The following is a 16576-nucleotide window of genomic DNA, read 5'->3' on the forward strand; positions in this document are numbered from 1 at the left end:
GTGCCATATTGATTTCCTTAGACAGTACAGTATGAGGGTATAGCTTATTGTGTGCCCAGAACATTCCTTCTCTGTATATTTGTATTTATACATATGGGAGGAGGGAGGTGCCGTATTGATTCCCTTAGACAGTACAGTATGAGGGTATAGCTAATTGTGTGCCCAGAACATTCCTTCTCTGTATATTTGTATTTATACATATGGGAGGAGGAGGTGCCATATTGTTTCCCTTAGACAGTACAGTATGAGGGTATAGCTTATTGTGTGCCCAGAACATTCCTTCTCTGTATATTTGTATTTATACATATGGGGGGAGGGAGGTGCCATATTGATTCCCTTAGACAGTACAGTATGAGGGTATAGCTTATTGTGTGCCCAGAGCATTCCTTCTTTGTATATTTGTATTTATACATATGGGAGGAGGGAGGTGCCATATTGATTCCCTTAGACAGTACAGTAGGAGGGTATAGCTTATTGTGTGCCCAGAACATTCCTTCTCTGTATATTTGTATTTATACATATGGGAGGAGGAGGTGCCATATTGATTCCCTTAGACAGTACAGTATGAGGGTATAGCTTATTGTGTGCCCAGAACATTCCTTCTCTGTATATTTGTATTTATACATATGGGAGGAGGAGGTGCCATATTGATTCCCTTAGACAGTACAGTATGAGGGTATAGCTTATTGTGTGCCCAGAGCATTCCTTCTTTGTATATTTGTATTTATATATAGAGCAGTATAGTTTTGCTTTTCCTTTAATACACTGGGCGGAGAACTTTTCCATGCAAAAGAAATTCAATAGAGGATACAGTGTCTCACTTTGGCACAGACACATGGCTGGTATTATAGTGATGCCCGTCTCTCCGCTGGCATGCTGAGACAGATTCGCTGGCACGGGAGTTCAGAACCAGACAATTGGGGGTTTATGTGACATAATGAGGAGTCTCAGTGCGCCAGAGGCCAATTACAGACGAGCAGGGACTAATTACAGGGAGCCTTTCAGCTACCAGAAAAGAAAGAGAATGTTTGGAGCGGAATTATTTGGGGATGATGTCACAATGGAGACCGCAATTACCCGTAGTGTACAATTTGGTAATTACCACCACTTGGCACCCTTTTTCTTGCCCTTTGATCCTCAGAGGTTGCTGAACTGCAGCTCTCAACATCTATGACCCCGTTGCATCAGTGTATGTGAATAATTACACACGGGGCCCGTCACCATCTCCCATGGGCCCTTTGTTTCTTTCCTTGTTTAAGACCATCGATGTTTATGACTAGTGAGTCCGAGGGCAAGGCTAGTATTATTGGATATTATTTAAACAAGCGAGGGGCCGCCGGAGCTGTTCCCCCTCCAAATGCAATGGCCGGGGATGGAGGCGACTCCAAGACAAATAGAAGCCCCAGTCTGAATCGGTGATGTACTGGGAGCAGTGTTATGGGAAAGGCCTGACCTCCGCCCGCTTGCCGTACAGACCCCTCTATGTGTGTTTACTCCATGAGAACGTTCCCAGTCGGGTCAGATCCGAGAGGATAAACAACCCCGGGTTTGTGCTAAATAAAGTCAACACATCACAATACGTGCAGATTTACTACATAACGTATTTTTTGTCTGGAGTCAGAACAGCCAGAAATCTAATTGTGGGGTGATGGCGTAAGGGGCACAATATTGCTTATTTGGGCAATAGGATTTGGGGTAGTGTAAAGGGGAAACTAGAGTTCAGAAGCATGTTGCACCAAAATGAAAAGCCCATTGGCTCCCAGCAGGGGCGTTGGGTATGACACGATCACTTAATGATGAAGGGAAGATAATGTTCAGACTCTAAGAGATCATCAATACCCGGCAGTAATTGGTCCTAATGTTACGTAGAGATGGTTTCATACTAATTGAGTATTGATGGTTTCAGGGGCGCAGGCATCACATGGGTGGCAGGGATTCTCTGATCATCCTTGTCTAAAGCTTTTACTTTTATTATAGCACTCCCCTCCCTTTGCCAAAGATCAATGTTCATATTGGTTGTATCCTCTTTGCTTATCTGCTTCCCCTATTTAATCTATCCTTTCTCATTTAAACCTTGGGAAATAAAATGTGCAGCAGTGAATCAAAGAAATTACACGCCCATGAGCAGCAGTGAATCAAAGCAGTGACACTCCCATGTACAGCAGTGTATCAAAGAAATGACACTCCCATGAGCAGCAGTGAATCAAAGCAATGACACTCCCATGTGCAGCAGTGAATCAAAGCAATGACACTCCCATGTTCAGCAGTGTATCAAAGCAATGACACTCCCATGCACAGCAGTGAATCAAAGCAGTGACACTCCCATGCGCAGCAGTGAATCAAAGCAATGACACTCCCATGCGCAGCAGTGAATCAAAGCAGTGACACTCCCATGCGCAACAGTGAATCAAAGCAGTGACACTCCCATGCGCAGCAGTGAATCAAAGCAATGACACTCCCATGAGAGCAGTGAATCAAAGCAATGACACTCCCATGTGCAGCAGTGAATCAAAGCAATGACACTCCCATGCGCAGCAGTGAATCAAAGCAATGACACTCCCATGTGCAGCAGTGAATCAAAGCAATGACACTCCCATGAGCAGCAGTGTATCAAAGCAATGACACTCCCATGTGCAGCAGTGAATCAAAGCAATGACACTCCCATGAGCAGCAGTGTATCAAAGCAATGACACTCCCATGTGCAGCAGTGTATCAAAGCATTGACACTCCCATGTGCAGCAGTGTATCAAAGCAATGACACTCCCATGAGCAGCAGTGAATCAAAGCAGTGACACTCCTATGCGCAGCAGTGAATCAAAGCAGTGACACTCCCATGAGCAACAGTGTATCAAAGCAATGACACTCCCATGAGCAGCAGTGAATCAAAGCAATGACACTCCCATGAACAGCAGTGTATCAAAGCAATGACACTCCCATACGCAGCAGTGTATCAAAGCAATGACACTCCCATACGCAGCAGTGAATCAAAGCAATGACACTCCCATGCGCAGCAGTGAATCAAAGCAATGACACTCCCATGCGCAGCAGTGTATCAAAGCAATGACACTCCCATGCGCAGCAGTGAATCAAAGCAGTGACACTCCCATGCGCAGCAGTGAATCAAAGCAATGACACTCCCATGCGCAGCAGTGAATCAAAGCAGTGACACTCCCATGAGCAGCAGTGAATCAAAGCAATGACACTCCCATGAGAGCAGTGAATCAAAGCAATGACACTCCCATGTGCAGCAGTGAATCAAAGCAATGACACTCCCATGAGCAGCAGTGTATCAAAGCAATGACACTCCCATGTACAGCAGTGTATCAAAGCAATGACACTCCCATGTGCAGCAGTGTATCAAAGCAATGACACTCCCATGAGCAGCAGTGAATCAAAGCAGTGACACTCCTATGCGCAGCAGTGAATCAAAGCAGTGACACTCCAATGAGCAACAGTGTATCAAAGCAATGACACTCCCATGTGCAGCAGTGTATCAAAGCAATGACACTCCCATGAGCAGCAGTGAATCAAAGCAGTGACACTCCCATGCGCAGCAGTAAATCAAAGCAGTGACACTCCCATGAGCAGCAGTGTATCAAAGCAATGACACTCCCATGAACAGCAGTGTATCAAAGCAATGACACTCCCATACGCAGCAGTGTATCAAAGCAATGACACTCCCATACGCAGCAGTGAATCAAAGCAATGACACTCCCATGCGCAGCAGTGAATCAAAGCAATGACACTCCCATGCGCAGCAGTGTATCAAAGCAATGACACTCCCATGCGCAGCAGTGAATCAAAGCAATGACACTCTCATGAGCAGCAGTGTATCAAAGCAATGACACTCCCATGCGCAGCAGTGAATCAAAGCAGTGACACTCCCATGCGCAGCAGTGAATCAAAGCAGTGACACTCCCATGCGCAGCAGTGTATCAAAGCAGTGAATTGTAGATATTTCCAAAATATACAATACCTTTAAATTTAAATGAGCTTTATAGGGGGGGAAATATCAATAAATGAAATTCTTAAAGGGGAAGTAATAGGGTCACTTTTACACATTCCTTCTATATTCCATTATTGGTGGTGGCAATACTTAGTTCCTATCAGTGTCAGGGGATTGTGTTATGAAGAGGTGGGGACTGGGGAGGACATTGGGGTCTGCAATAACTTTTTAAATGAAGCGCTTCCTCGAAATGATAGATCTTTCATTTTAAAGGGCCCATGTATGCCTTCAGCATAAGCAAACTGAATAGAGCTAAATTCAAATAAGAAATACATACAATATAATGGATCTATGCTATCTATAAAGTCAAGTGAGTTTCCATGTAGATTCAAATAAAAGACAAAGGGAGCCCTTCTCCCCTATTTCCGTTGTTGCCTACGTCTCGGGTTTACAGATTAGGAGGATTTCAGCTGGGAATAGTACATTTTCACTTTGTTGAACGACTTTCTCCTCTTCCAATATTTCACCCAAGGGGGATCTTGGTGATCCGCTCAAAACAACACACTGACCCATTTTTGGGTCACGACCCGTAGAATCCCTAGAATTCAATGGGATCATTTACAACGAAACACCAGTTTGATAGCTATTGCAGTCGGCTTAATAGAATTAAATCAGGTGCGCTGTCTCTTTAAAAACTAGAAATTGGACTAGGGACTGATTGGAGTACCTTTCCCTTCTAATGGAGGATCCGCCATGATTTTGTCCAGGATTCTCTCCATGGGAGCAGCCAGAAACCCAATAACCATGTTACAGAGAGACCCCTAATCACTTTTACTCCCTTATAGAATTAGCGATTGACGCAGGCCTTCAGTGTCTCTGCAGTGGATTGGCCGGCCTGCCCCAAAAGGACATCAGCCCTTTAACTATTATTTATCTGCACCAGCAGAATACAAATTAAAGGGCAAGTAAAGCCCTGTGTGAATAAGGGACTACAACTGTCAATCAACACAGCAGCTCTGTGCCCTAATATTAAATGCAATGGCTTCTAGTTCCTTGGGGCTTTACTTGGCCTTTAAAATGACAAATGACTGCAGGTCTTGGAGTTCATTAAATATATTGAGCAGCAATCTAGACAGGAGTATGGGACTTTGTATTCCATATCTGTGATCTGGTGACGCACGGGTGCTTGGGGGGGGGTGTTGTTTATACAAGCAGGTTCAGATTAAAATCCTATTACCCAAATGGAAAGGTCAATTAAAATCAAAACGGCGCCATGACTTGGCATCTGAGCCAATTTGATGGCAAACGGCCAGTGCTTTTTCTCTCTCTCGCTGTCCATTTTCCTATTCACTGCTTTTTAGAGGAGGGAACTATCCCATTTATGAGCACTTGGATGGCAAAAACTACGTAGTCTGAACCTTCTCTGTATATTTGTATTTGTACATATGGGAGGGAATTTTATTTTGATTAAAACAATTAATTAAGTTTACAAAATCAATCATTAGAGAAAAAAATCAAACAAAACTCCAAGCATCAATTAATAAAGTATCAAATCATAACAATAACACTTCACATGTGTTTTCTCAATTTCCCATGTTTTGCTACCAACATTCCTGTCCAATTCATCCTGCACCTCCTTATCCTCCTGCACCTCCTTATCCTCCTGCACCTCCTTATCCTCCTGCACCTCCTTATCCACCTGCACCTCCTTATCCACCTGCACCTCGTTATCCACCTTCTTTTTGTTATCCACCTGCACCTCATTATTCACCTGCTCCTCATTATCCACCTGCTCCTCATTATCCACCTGAACCTCGGTATCCACCATCTTTTTGTTATCCACCTGCACCTCATTATCCACCTGCACCTCGTTATCCACCTTCTTTTTGTCTTCCACCTGCTTCTCGTTATCCATCTGCACCTCGTTATCCACCTGCTCCTCGTTATCCACCTGCTCCTCATCCACCTGCACCTCGTTATCCACCTTCTTTTTGTTATCCGCCTGCTCCTCATTATCCACCTGAACCTCGTTATCCACCTTCTTTTTGTTATCCACCTGCACCTCATTATCCAACTTCTCCTCATTATTCACCTGCTCCTCATTATCCACCTGAACCTCGTTATCCACCTTCTTTTTGTTATCCACCTGCACCTCATTATCCACCTGCTCCTCGTTATCCACCTTCTTTTTGTCTTCCACCTGCTTCTCGTTATCCATCTGCTCCTCGTTATCCACCTGCACCTCGTTATCCACCTGCTCCTTGTTATCCACCTGCACCTCGTTATCCACCTTCTTTTTGTTATCCACCTGCTCCTCATTATCCACCTGAACCTCGTTATCCACCTTCTTTTTGTTATCCACCTGCTCCTCATTATCCACCTGCTCCTCATTATCCACCTGCTCCTCATTATCCACCTGAACCTCGTTATCCACCTTCTTTTTGTTATCCACCTGCTCCTCATCCACCTGCACCTCGTTATCCACTTTCTTTTTGTTATCCACCTGCTCCTCATTATCCACCTGAACCCCGTTATCCACCTTCTTTTTGTTATCCACCTGCACCTCATTATCCACCTGCTCCTCATTATCCACCTGAACCTCGTTATCCACCTTCTTTTTGTTATCCACCTGCTCCTCATCCACCTGCACCTCGTTATCCACTTTCTTTTTGTTATCCACCTGCTCCTCATTATCCACCTGAACCCCGTTATCCACCTTCTTTTTGTTATCCACCTGCACCTCATTATCCAACTGCTCCTCATTATCCACCTGAACCTCGTTATCCACCTTCTTTTTGTTATCCACCTGCTCCTCATTATCCACCTGAACCTCGTTATCCACCATCTTTTTGTTATCCACCTGCTTCTCGTTATCCACCTTCTCCTCGTAATCCACCTGCACCTCCTTATCCACCTGCTCATCCCCCTTCCCTGCATCATTGCTTTGCACAGCTGAAACAATGGTTTCTCCAGTCTGCTCTTGTACACCAGCATTTATAGCTCATTGTGTGCCCAGAACATTCCTTCTCTGTATATTTGTATTTATACATATGGGAGGAGGGAGGTGCCATATTGATTCCCTTAGACAGTACAGTATGAGGGTATAGCTTATTGTGTGCCCAGAACATTCCTTCTCTGTATATTTGTATTTATACATATGGGAGGTGCCATATTGATTCCCTTAGACAGTACAGTATGAGGGTATAGCTTATTGTGTGCCCAGAACATTCCTTCTCTGTATATTTGTATTTATACATATGGGAGGAGGGAGGTGCCATATTGATTCCCTTAGACAGTACAGTATGAGGGTATAGCTTATTGTGTGCCCAGAACATTCCTTCTCTGTATATTTGTATTTATACATATGGGAGGAGGGAGATGCCATATTGATTCCCTTAGACAGTACAGTATGAGGGTATAGCTTATTGTGTGCCCAGAACATTCCTTCTCTGTATATTTATATTTATACATATGGGAGGAAGAAAGAAATACTATGAATGATTCACCATTTTCCCGCCAGGCAGCTGTAAGCCCTTACGTGGTTGGCGCATGCGTCTGCTTAATGAATGCCTGCGGGCATCTACTGTCTCCTGCCACTTTAGGAGCCATAAAATGAGAGTATTGGGCATCAACAGTGTAACGTCAGCCCGATTTGTCTTCATACATAATTTATGTTCCACCCCGGAGGGCATTTACCCCTACTGCCCCGAGAAGCCAACAGCCTTCCCATCACCCAGCTAAGAAACGCCTTTCATGTGGTTCCTTTTCTCTGTAATAAATGGCCCCTCGTCACACAAGTCATTCCAACTGCAGGAACAGACTCCCAATACACCTGACTGACATCTCAATCAGGCTCAACAGATGAGAGAGAAAGGTCAGCCATGTTTATTTTCCAACTGTGAATGGCACAGAAATGTGATACAGTGAGATTGAGGGGAGAAACAGTATAAGGAGCTGGTTATATAGTGTATATATACAGAGATGTGATACAGTGAGAGACAGTATAAGGGGCTGGTTATATAGTGTATATATACAGAGATGTGATACAGTGAGAGACAGTATAAGGGGCTGGTTATATAGTGTATATATACAGAGATGCGATACAGTGAGAGACAGTATAAGGGGCTGGTTATATAGTGTATATATACAGAGATGCGATACAGTGAGACAGTATAAGGGGCTGGTTATATAGTGTATATATACAGAGATGCGATACAGTGAGAGACAGTATAAGGGGCTGGTTATATAGTGTATATATACAGAGATGTGATACAGTGAGAGACAGTATAAGGAGCTGGTTATATAGTGTATATATACAGAGATGTGATACAGTGAGAGACAGTATAAGGGGCTGGCTATATAGTATATATATACAGAGATGCGATACAGTGAGAGACAGTATAAGGGGCTGGTTATATAGTGTATATATACAGAGATGCGATACAGTGAGAGACAGTATAAGGGGCTGGTTATATAGTGTATATATACAGAGATGCGATACAGTGAGAGACAGTATAAGGGGCTGGTTATATAGTGTATATATACAGAGATGCGATACAGTGAGAGACAGTATAAGGGGCTGGTTATATAGTGTATATATACAGAGATGCGATACAGTGAGAGACAGTATAAGGGGCTGGTTATATAGTGTATATATACAGAGATGCGATACAGTGAGAGACAGTATAAGGGGCTGGTTATATAGTGTATATACACAGAGATGTGATACAGTGAGAGATAGTATAAGGAGCTGGTTATATAGTGTATATATACAGAGATGTGATACAGTGAGAGATAGTATAAGGGGCTGGTTATATAGTGTATATATACAGAAATGTGATACAGTGAGAGACAGTATAAGGGGCTGGTTATATAGTGTATATATATATATATATATATATATATATATATACAGAGATGTGATACAGTGAGAGACAGTATAAGGGGCTGGTTATATAGTGTATATATACAGAGATGTGATACAGTGAGAGACAGTATAAGGAGCTGGTTATATAGTGTATATATATACAGAGATGTGATACAGTGGGAGACAGTATAATGTGCTGGTTATATAGTATATATATACAGTGATACCAATTTATATACCAATTTCCTAACAAGCTCGTTAGCAGCCTTTGCTCTCAGGCCACGCTTTTTGTTCACCTGGCGGGTGAGGGGAATGACATCTCTGCTGAGACACCAAATCAGCCAGAACCTCATGGGGCCGGTCCCTCTGTCTGTAACGAGGTTTTATTTCATTAATGTCCTATTTATGTTCCAGCCATTGAACCAATCAGAAAGCCTTGCAGACATGCAAATAACTTTTCCACTTCGGCGCTCTCCCTTTATCACCCGAGTGCAATTACATCTCCCACGCACTTGTACTAAAACCTCCAGCACTTTGTCATTGATATTGGGGATGGATCCACCCATGGGGGAGTTGAGCAGTGTTGCTAATCTGGCGCAGTGGTGCATGCGGGCGCTGATCACTAGACTATTATATGGGGATGCATTAGTGCAGCGCAGTATCTCATCAGTAACTGAGGGGCTGAATTATCCGATATACTGACGCATTTCTCCCCCCGCTACAGGTAATGTTATCTCCCCTCGCTAATGACTTTCTTTTGCTATTTTTGTGTTGCAGGTGATCGCTGCTTTGTCCAAGATTTCCTACCACAACATTGCCCAAACCAAGGGGATTCGGTAAGTATCTAATATCGCTTCCTAATAATGTCTGTCTGAAAACAATCCCCTAACCCATTACAGCCAATCAGCAGCGTTTACCAGTCTGTCTGGCTGCTGTAGGAAAAGTCTGATCATGATGTTGCTTATTTCCCGTAGTACTCAGCAAGGTTTGGGGATGCAGGTCAAGTAACGTCAGCCTGTGTCCAGGCTAAGCTAAGGCACCTGTTGAAGGTCCAAACGTTGGCCAGTGCCCCCCCAGAAGGTCCAGATTTTGGTCATTGCTACCCTTGAAGGTCCAACTTTTGGTTAATGCCCCCCAGAAGGTCCAGATTTTGGTTAGTGCCTCCCTTGAAGGTCTAGCTTTTTGGGCAGTGCCTCCCTTGAAGGTCTAGGTATTGGGCAGTGCCTCCCTTGAATGTCCAGCCTTTGGTCAGTGCCCCATTGAAGGCCCAACCATTGGGTAGTTCCCTCCTAGAAGGTCCCTCCTTTGGTCAGTGCCTTCCTTGAAGGTCCAGCTTTCAGTCTGTGTACCCCTTAAATGCCCAACCATTGGTCACTGCCCACCTAGAAGGTCCAACCTTTGTCATTCTCCCTTTAAAGGTCCAACCTTTGGTCAGTGCTTCCCTTGAATGTCCAACTTTTGGTCAGTGCTTCCCTTGAATGTCCAACTTTTGGTCAGTGCTTCCCTTGAATGTCCAACTTTTGGTCAGTGCTTCCCTTGAACGAATCTTTGGTCAGTGCTTCTCTTGAATGTCCAACTTGTGGTTAGTGCTTCCCTTGAATGAACCTTTGGTCAGTGTCTCCCTTGAATGTCCATCCTTTGGTCAGTGCCTCCCTTGAATGTCCATCCTTTGGTCAGTGTTCCTTTTGAAGGTATAACCTTTGATCAGTGCTCCCCTTGAAGGTCCAACTTTTGGTCACAGACCCCTATTGAAGTGTGTATGAGTGGCTGGTGGAAGAGCTTGATGGTTCCTGTTAGATGGCGGTTGGTCTGTTTCCTATTACACCCCCACACACGGCTAGACACAATATCTCATAGATTCAGCCGGCAGGACCACACCTCAGTGTTTATATATTCTTCTGTAATTTAACTCCACATTAAATCCATCAGGGCCCTTTCCACCAGAATCAGGGAGTGTGTCTGTGTTTTGTGAGAGACTCGGCAGCTGTTACACTGAACTGAAACATTCAACTGTGTGTGTGTAAACTTTCCTACAAGGCGTGCGGCTTCTGCACCCCGGGAAGTGCTTTCCTACAGATGCCGTCATTTCATTAGGGCTCTTTAAGGGAAGATTCACAATGGTGCAGTGCTTGGCATTAATGACTCCTCCCTCATTAATCAGACACCTACATTGTATCTACCTGTCCCACCTTTGTGTTGTCTATCTTTCCCTGTGCCACCTTCTCAAGTGTGTTCCTGGCCCCATGTCTCCCCATTCTGCCCCTTTCCTTGCCCAATGGTAATTTTCCACTGCTTGCTACTCCATCCTTGCCTTATCAGCTACTTTATAATTTGCATAACATGGCTACCCTCCTAGCAAATGTCCAAAAGAACATCCAGAGACCAATAACCAAGCGAGGAAGCTCCAGTGCCGAGGGATCGGAGACTGAATTTTCCTTCTCCTGTTTACTTGGGGGACCTTCCTTTTACTTCCATTCTGCACTTAGACTTTCCCCTCTTCGAGAGCAAATGGCTATGTTGGACAAATGGCTATGTTGGACAATTCTCACCCCAGCTAGCCTTCCGTCTTAGTGCTCCCTCCAAACCCACCCCAGGAGTGCAATACCCACATTTTGGCAACTACTGTTATGGTTCAGGGGACAAATAAAATAAAAACATCTCCTGATAATCCGCCTACACATTTTTATTTGAGTTTCGCTTGCCTCCCTTTGTGGTTTCTGGCTACACATCCATTGTATCCCTCTCACACCTTCTCACTCTCGATTATCTGTTATCACACGTTGCTTGTCATCTCCAGCCCTGTCTAACATGCTGTGCGTCTTTCCCCGGGAGCTGTCAAGTCTCTTGTGGCACCTTTTTAATAAACGCAGTGAAGAGGTACAGGCGAGTGTTACTGATCCGACCAGCTCGCTACTGTTTGTCCTTATCGATGCTCATGAAAGCCAATCATGATGGTCACTTTGAAGATAAAAAGTATTCTTGATATATTTTTAGGGTGGAATCACTAATACACCAGCAGGTTTGTAACTTTGTTATCTGATAACAGAGGCCCTGAGCTAAGGTTGGACCTCCAAGTGGTTCTTGAACAACCATCTGTCCTTGATGGGGTTTACAAGTCCTTGAAGATTTTGTGAGGGACAGGAGACCTACAGAAGCCACAAGGGATTCCTGGTATTCCATTTTCCCAATTGTTTCACAAACAATTCCAGAGCCCAAATGTCTTCTACACCTACCCCAGCACTGAGAATTCTTAGAAGACCTAGAAGCAATCCACCCACCTAAATGAGGACTTCAGTGAGACTTAATCTCCCCTTGCCTCGGCCTTAAAATTTGTGTAGAAAAATTGGCCAAATCTGTATTGAAAGGAATGGGCAGGGGCCAAGAGGGTGTATGATCACCCAATTATTTCACCTAACCCCCTTTAGGCTCCTTCAGAAGAGAAAATTCCAACTACCCCAAATATCTTGGACTACAGTCTTCATAATAGAAAAAAATCACGCCATCAGATGCCCCGAGGTTTGTCTACTGGAAATTTTTGATGATTTAGTCCCAAGAACGGCATCAAGGATTTTGATTGAAGATGAGTGGCTCAGGAACTCCCTACTTTCTAGATGAATGAATGCTCCCCCTGGCACAGCTAGGAGGTGCCCAATAAAATATAAATTGTGTGCAGAACAGAAAGGAGTCAGTAAGGCATGATGCAAGAGAGGGGAGAAAAAACAACGAGAAGACATGTGGAAATGGCAATGATGGGGCAGAAGAGAAGTGGGCACATATTAGTTGAGCAAATGAAAGAAGAAGCAGGAGGAATAAACCCTACTAACACAACTTTCCAGGCCTTTGTGGTTTCTATAGCTGATCTCCCTCCGTATCCCATAAGCTGAACACCAATGGAAGCCAACCAAATACAAGAAAAAACTGCCAGAGAAATAAAAATCCATTTCCTCTGCCCAAAATATTCTTTTGTGCAGAGGGAGAAACCTCCTACTCGGCTTGTGAAATCTTTCCCAGACTCGCATTCTTCTTTCTCCGAGCCAGCGCTGTGTGGTGGTTCACAGTTCAGGAGTTTGCTCAGCCACCCACGCAGGCTCGGCATGATGGCTGCTGTTTGTCCGTAGGGCCCAGGCACAATGGCAGTTGGAAGGGTGGGGGCTTCTCCTGGATAAAATAAAGGAATGAAGGGGCTGGGGGAAGGAAGAAATATGGCTGGAATGTTTTTGTTTTCAGACAAGCCCCGTGTAACTTGGCACCGGCCGGCCTTATAAGAACATGTTAAACGCTTGCGTGAGCCCACCTGGCACAGTATCTGCAGCCCCGCAACATGGACTCAAACATGGGACCCCAGCACAGTTACATTTCTCTGCAGTCATAAGGGAACAAACAATGCGGCACCCTAATGAGCAACCTTTCCAAAGCACAAGGCCATTCTAGGCCCCTCCACCATTCAGCGGCCGGATACTTTGACATATCTGCACCTTTCTTGGCCCCCGGTATTGGCATCTGAGACCTTCTAATTCTCTAATTCAACTTCTAGATGGTTAATGTCCCAGGGACAGGAAAACAAGACGGCAGAGCAGCGTTTGGACTCATGAAATATTCATGTAACAACATAAAACAGGAAGTGTCCGTCGCCAGCTCCTGCAGATACAGACTCGCCCTGCAGAATTGCACTGGCCGTTACGACTATCCAGATGTGTGATCATAATAAATCCATGACTGGGGGGGGGTGCCTTTTGTATCTTAGGCTTCATGTTTCTTCAAAAGCATTCATATTCATTGAGATGATAGAGCAGAGCATCATGTCAGACATAATTCATAATAGTGCCCTCTGGCATTTCATCTGCCTCCTCTGTCCAACGCCAGGATTATCACTTCCAGTTTAGCACTGCCAAAAAATCAGAAGCTTCCTCATATATAAATATACAGAGAAGGAATGTTCTGGGCTCACAATAAGCTATACCCTCTTACTGTACTGTCTAAGGGAATCAATATGGCACCTCCCTCCTCCCATATGTATAAATACAAATATACAGAGAAGGAATGTTCTGGGCACACAATAAGCTATACCCTCATACTGTACTGTCTAAGGGAATCAATATGGCACCTCCTCCCATATGTATAAATACAAATATACAGAGAAGGAATGTTCTGGGCACACAATAAGCTATACCCTCATACTGTACTGTCTAAGGGAATCAATATGGCACCTCCTCCCATATGTATAAATACAAATATACAGAGAAGGAATGTTCTGGGCACACAATAAGCTATACCCTCATACTGTACTGTCTAAGGGAATCAATATGGCACCTCCCTCCTCCCATATGTATAAATACAAATATACAGAGAAGGAATGTTCTGGGCACACAATAAGCTATACCCTCATACTGTACTGTCTAAGGGAATCAATATGGTATCTCCTATATAACATATATACTCTCATAAAGTAATCTCATTTTAGTGGAAGATTAATCGACAGGATATATTTTCCATGTTTAATATTTGTCTTCTTGGGTGTCCGTGACAGGGAAGTGTTTAACTTTACATCTCGCAAAAAAATAAAGAATTTCGAGGACTGCGATTGGCAGCTGAGGATTCTGTTTATTTCTTTCCTCTTTCTACTGAGAAACTTCACTCTTGGGAGGAACAGGACTGGAGAACAAGCATGAAAATGGCAGTAATTTGGGCACTTGCTCCTTTTCCACATGCACCGTGCATTTATTTTTCCTATACTGGGTGCCTCCTCCTCTCTTCTCTGGCTCAAACAATGAGCCTTCTCTTCTCTCTCTGCCTCTCGTTGCTCCATTCACTTGTAATGCCCATCTCTCATGCCTGCTCCAATGTACTGAGGCCTATATTCGGTTTATAATGTACCTCTCAAATTAAAGTATATTACAAGTGACCAAGTTCCTTGACCGTATAATAAATGGTATATTGACATGGACCTCAGTTTCTGATGTTTCTTCTCTTCTCCATTGCAGGCCTTTCCCTTCAGAAGACACAACAGAGAACGATGACGACATATACAGAAGCCTGGAGGAGCTTGCTGAGTGAGTTCCCATATGTATAAATACAAATATACAGAGAAGGAATGTTCTGGGCACACAATAAGCTATACCCTCATACTGTACTGTCTAAGGGAATCAATGTGGCACCTCCTTCTCCTCCCATATGTATAAATACAAATATACAGAGAAGGAATGTTCTGGGCACACAATAAGCTATACCCTCATACTGTACTGTCTAAGGGAATCAATATGGCACCTCCCTCCTCCCATATGTATAAATACAAATATACAGAGAAGGAATGTTCTGGGCACACAATAAGCTATACCCTCATACTGTACTGTCTAAGGGAATCAATATGGCACCTCCTCCTCCCATATGTATAAATACAAATATACAGAGAAGGAATGTTCTGGGCACACAATAAGCTATACCCTCTCAGAAGCCTGGAGGAACTTGCCGAGTGAGTTCTTGTTACTACTGAGCCCAGAGCACCAGACAATAAAATAACATCGGATAATTCTATATATTAAAGGATCAGTAACATCAACATTTTTTTGATCCCAACTAAGATATAATTAATCCTTTATTGGAAAAAAAAAACAGCCTATTAGCTTTATTTAATAGTTAAGTGATTACGGAAAGGCCCAGGTACTGAGCATTCTGGATAACAGGTCTTATACCTGTATTATATTATATACTGTATTTAGAGCCGTACCAGTAGGAAAGTGTCAGATCCAGGATTTAGTTCTGGATTTAGCCAATTCATTTTGCAGGGTCCGGCCTAATCTTCAACTGAACCCAAACTGGAAGTCTCAATGGTATTTAGCTTTCAGGGAAATCTGCATATGCAAATGAATATTTAATTTCAGTTTAGTCTCCAGCCAAAGAGGTACGATCCAATATGGATGGATTTGGTGTACCCTTACTTTCCAGTGCGGGGCCCTCATATCTGGCTAATGATGCCATGTTCTGGCTAATGCCGATGGGAGCACTGTAGCCTTCAGACAGATGGCCGGGGAGAGGCACGGAAGCCAAGCAGATGGCTGGAACTGGGGGAAGGGGCGGAAGATATATAGCAGTGTTACAAAAACGGCTAATTGTGCACCTAATTGATCCGATCACCCTGGGAAGGGGAATGGCCGAATAAGCGACGGTAGGGAAGCAGATATGTGGGAGAGGTTGAAGTTATTTCTTAGGGTTTCATGTCCACTTTGTTGTGTAGTTAACCTTCAAAACTGGATTTCCTTCAACTGTAGCAGAACTACAAGTCTCACTGTGCTTTTATAGTGATGAAATACAGTAAGGAGAACTCCTTGCAGATACTGCCCTGGCCAGAATCGAACCTAGAAACCCAGTGCTGCAATGAAGCAGATGAGTTGGGTGTTAAAATAATGCTAGCTTTCAGAGAAGTGTCACAGCAGGCTGTCCCTGCTTTGTGGCTAAGATTCTAGCTATCTGTATAACAGAACATTCTGTCCCAGTGGCTGCACAGATCCTATCTGATCCCCATTGTAAGCAGCAGTCCTGCCCTGCTTTATGGCAGCTGAGATTCTAGCTATCTGTATAACAGAACATTCTGTCCCAGTGGCTGCACAGATCCTATCTGATCCCCATTGTAAACAGCAGTCCTGTCCTGCTTTATGGCAGCTGAGATTCTAGCTATCTGTATAACAGAACATTCTGTCCCAGTGGCTGCAAAGATCCTATCTGATCCCCATTGTAAGCAGCAGTCCTGTCCTGCTTTATGGTAGCTG

At 43.9% G+C, this 16576-nt stretch overlaps 1 protein-coding gene across 8 annotated transcripts in view; it reads left to right on the forward strand.

The window, feature by feature from the left end:
- The window catches only part of vav2.L (vav guanine nucleotide exchange factor 2 L homeolog), a 118613-nt gene that overhangs the window by 84256 nt on the left and 17781 nt on the right, over positions 1–16576 (forward strand). For all 8 annotated transcript variants that reach the window (XM_041572356.1, XM_018229495.2, XM_018229497.2 and 5 more), the window contains exons 3-4: positions 9591–9649; positions 14795–14863. In XM_041572356.1, coding sequence (XP_041428290.1) covers positions 9591–9649; positions 14795–14863 — 128 coding nt within the window. The remainder of the gene's footprint in view (positions 1–9590; positions 9650–14794; positions 14864–16576) is intronic.

This window comes from Xenopus laevis, chromosome 8L, assembly GCF_017654675.1.
Source record: "Xenopus laevis strain J_2021 chromosome 8L, Xenopus_laevis_v10.1, whole genome shotgun sequence".
Taxonomy (NCBI): domain Eukaryota; kingdom Metazoa; phylum Chordata; class Amphibia; order Anura; family Pipidae; genus Xenopus; species Xenopus laevis.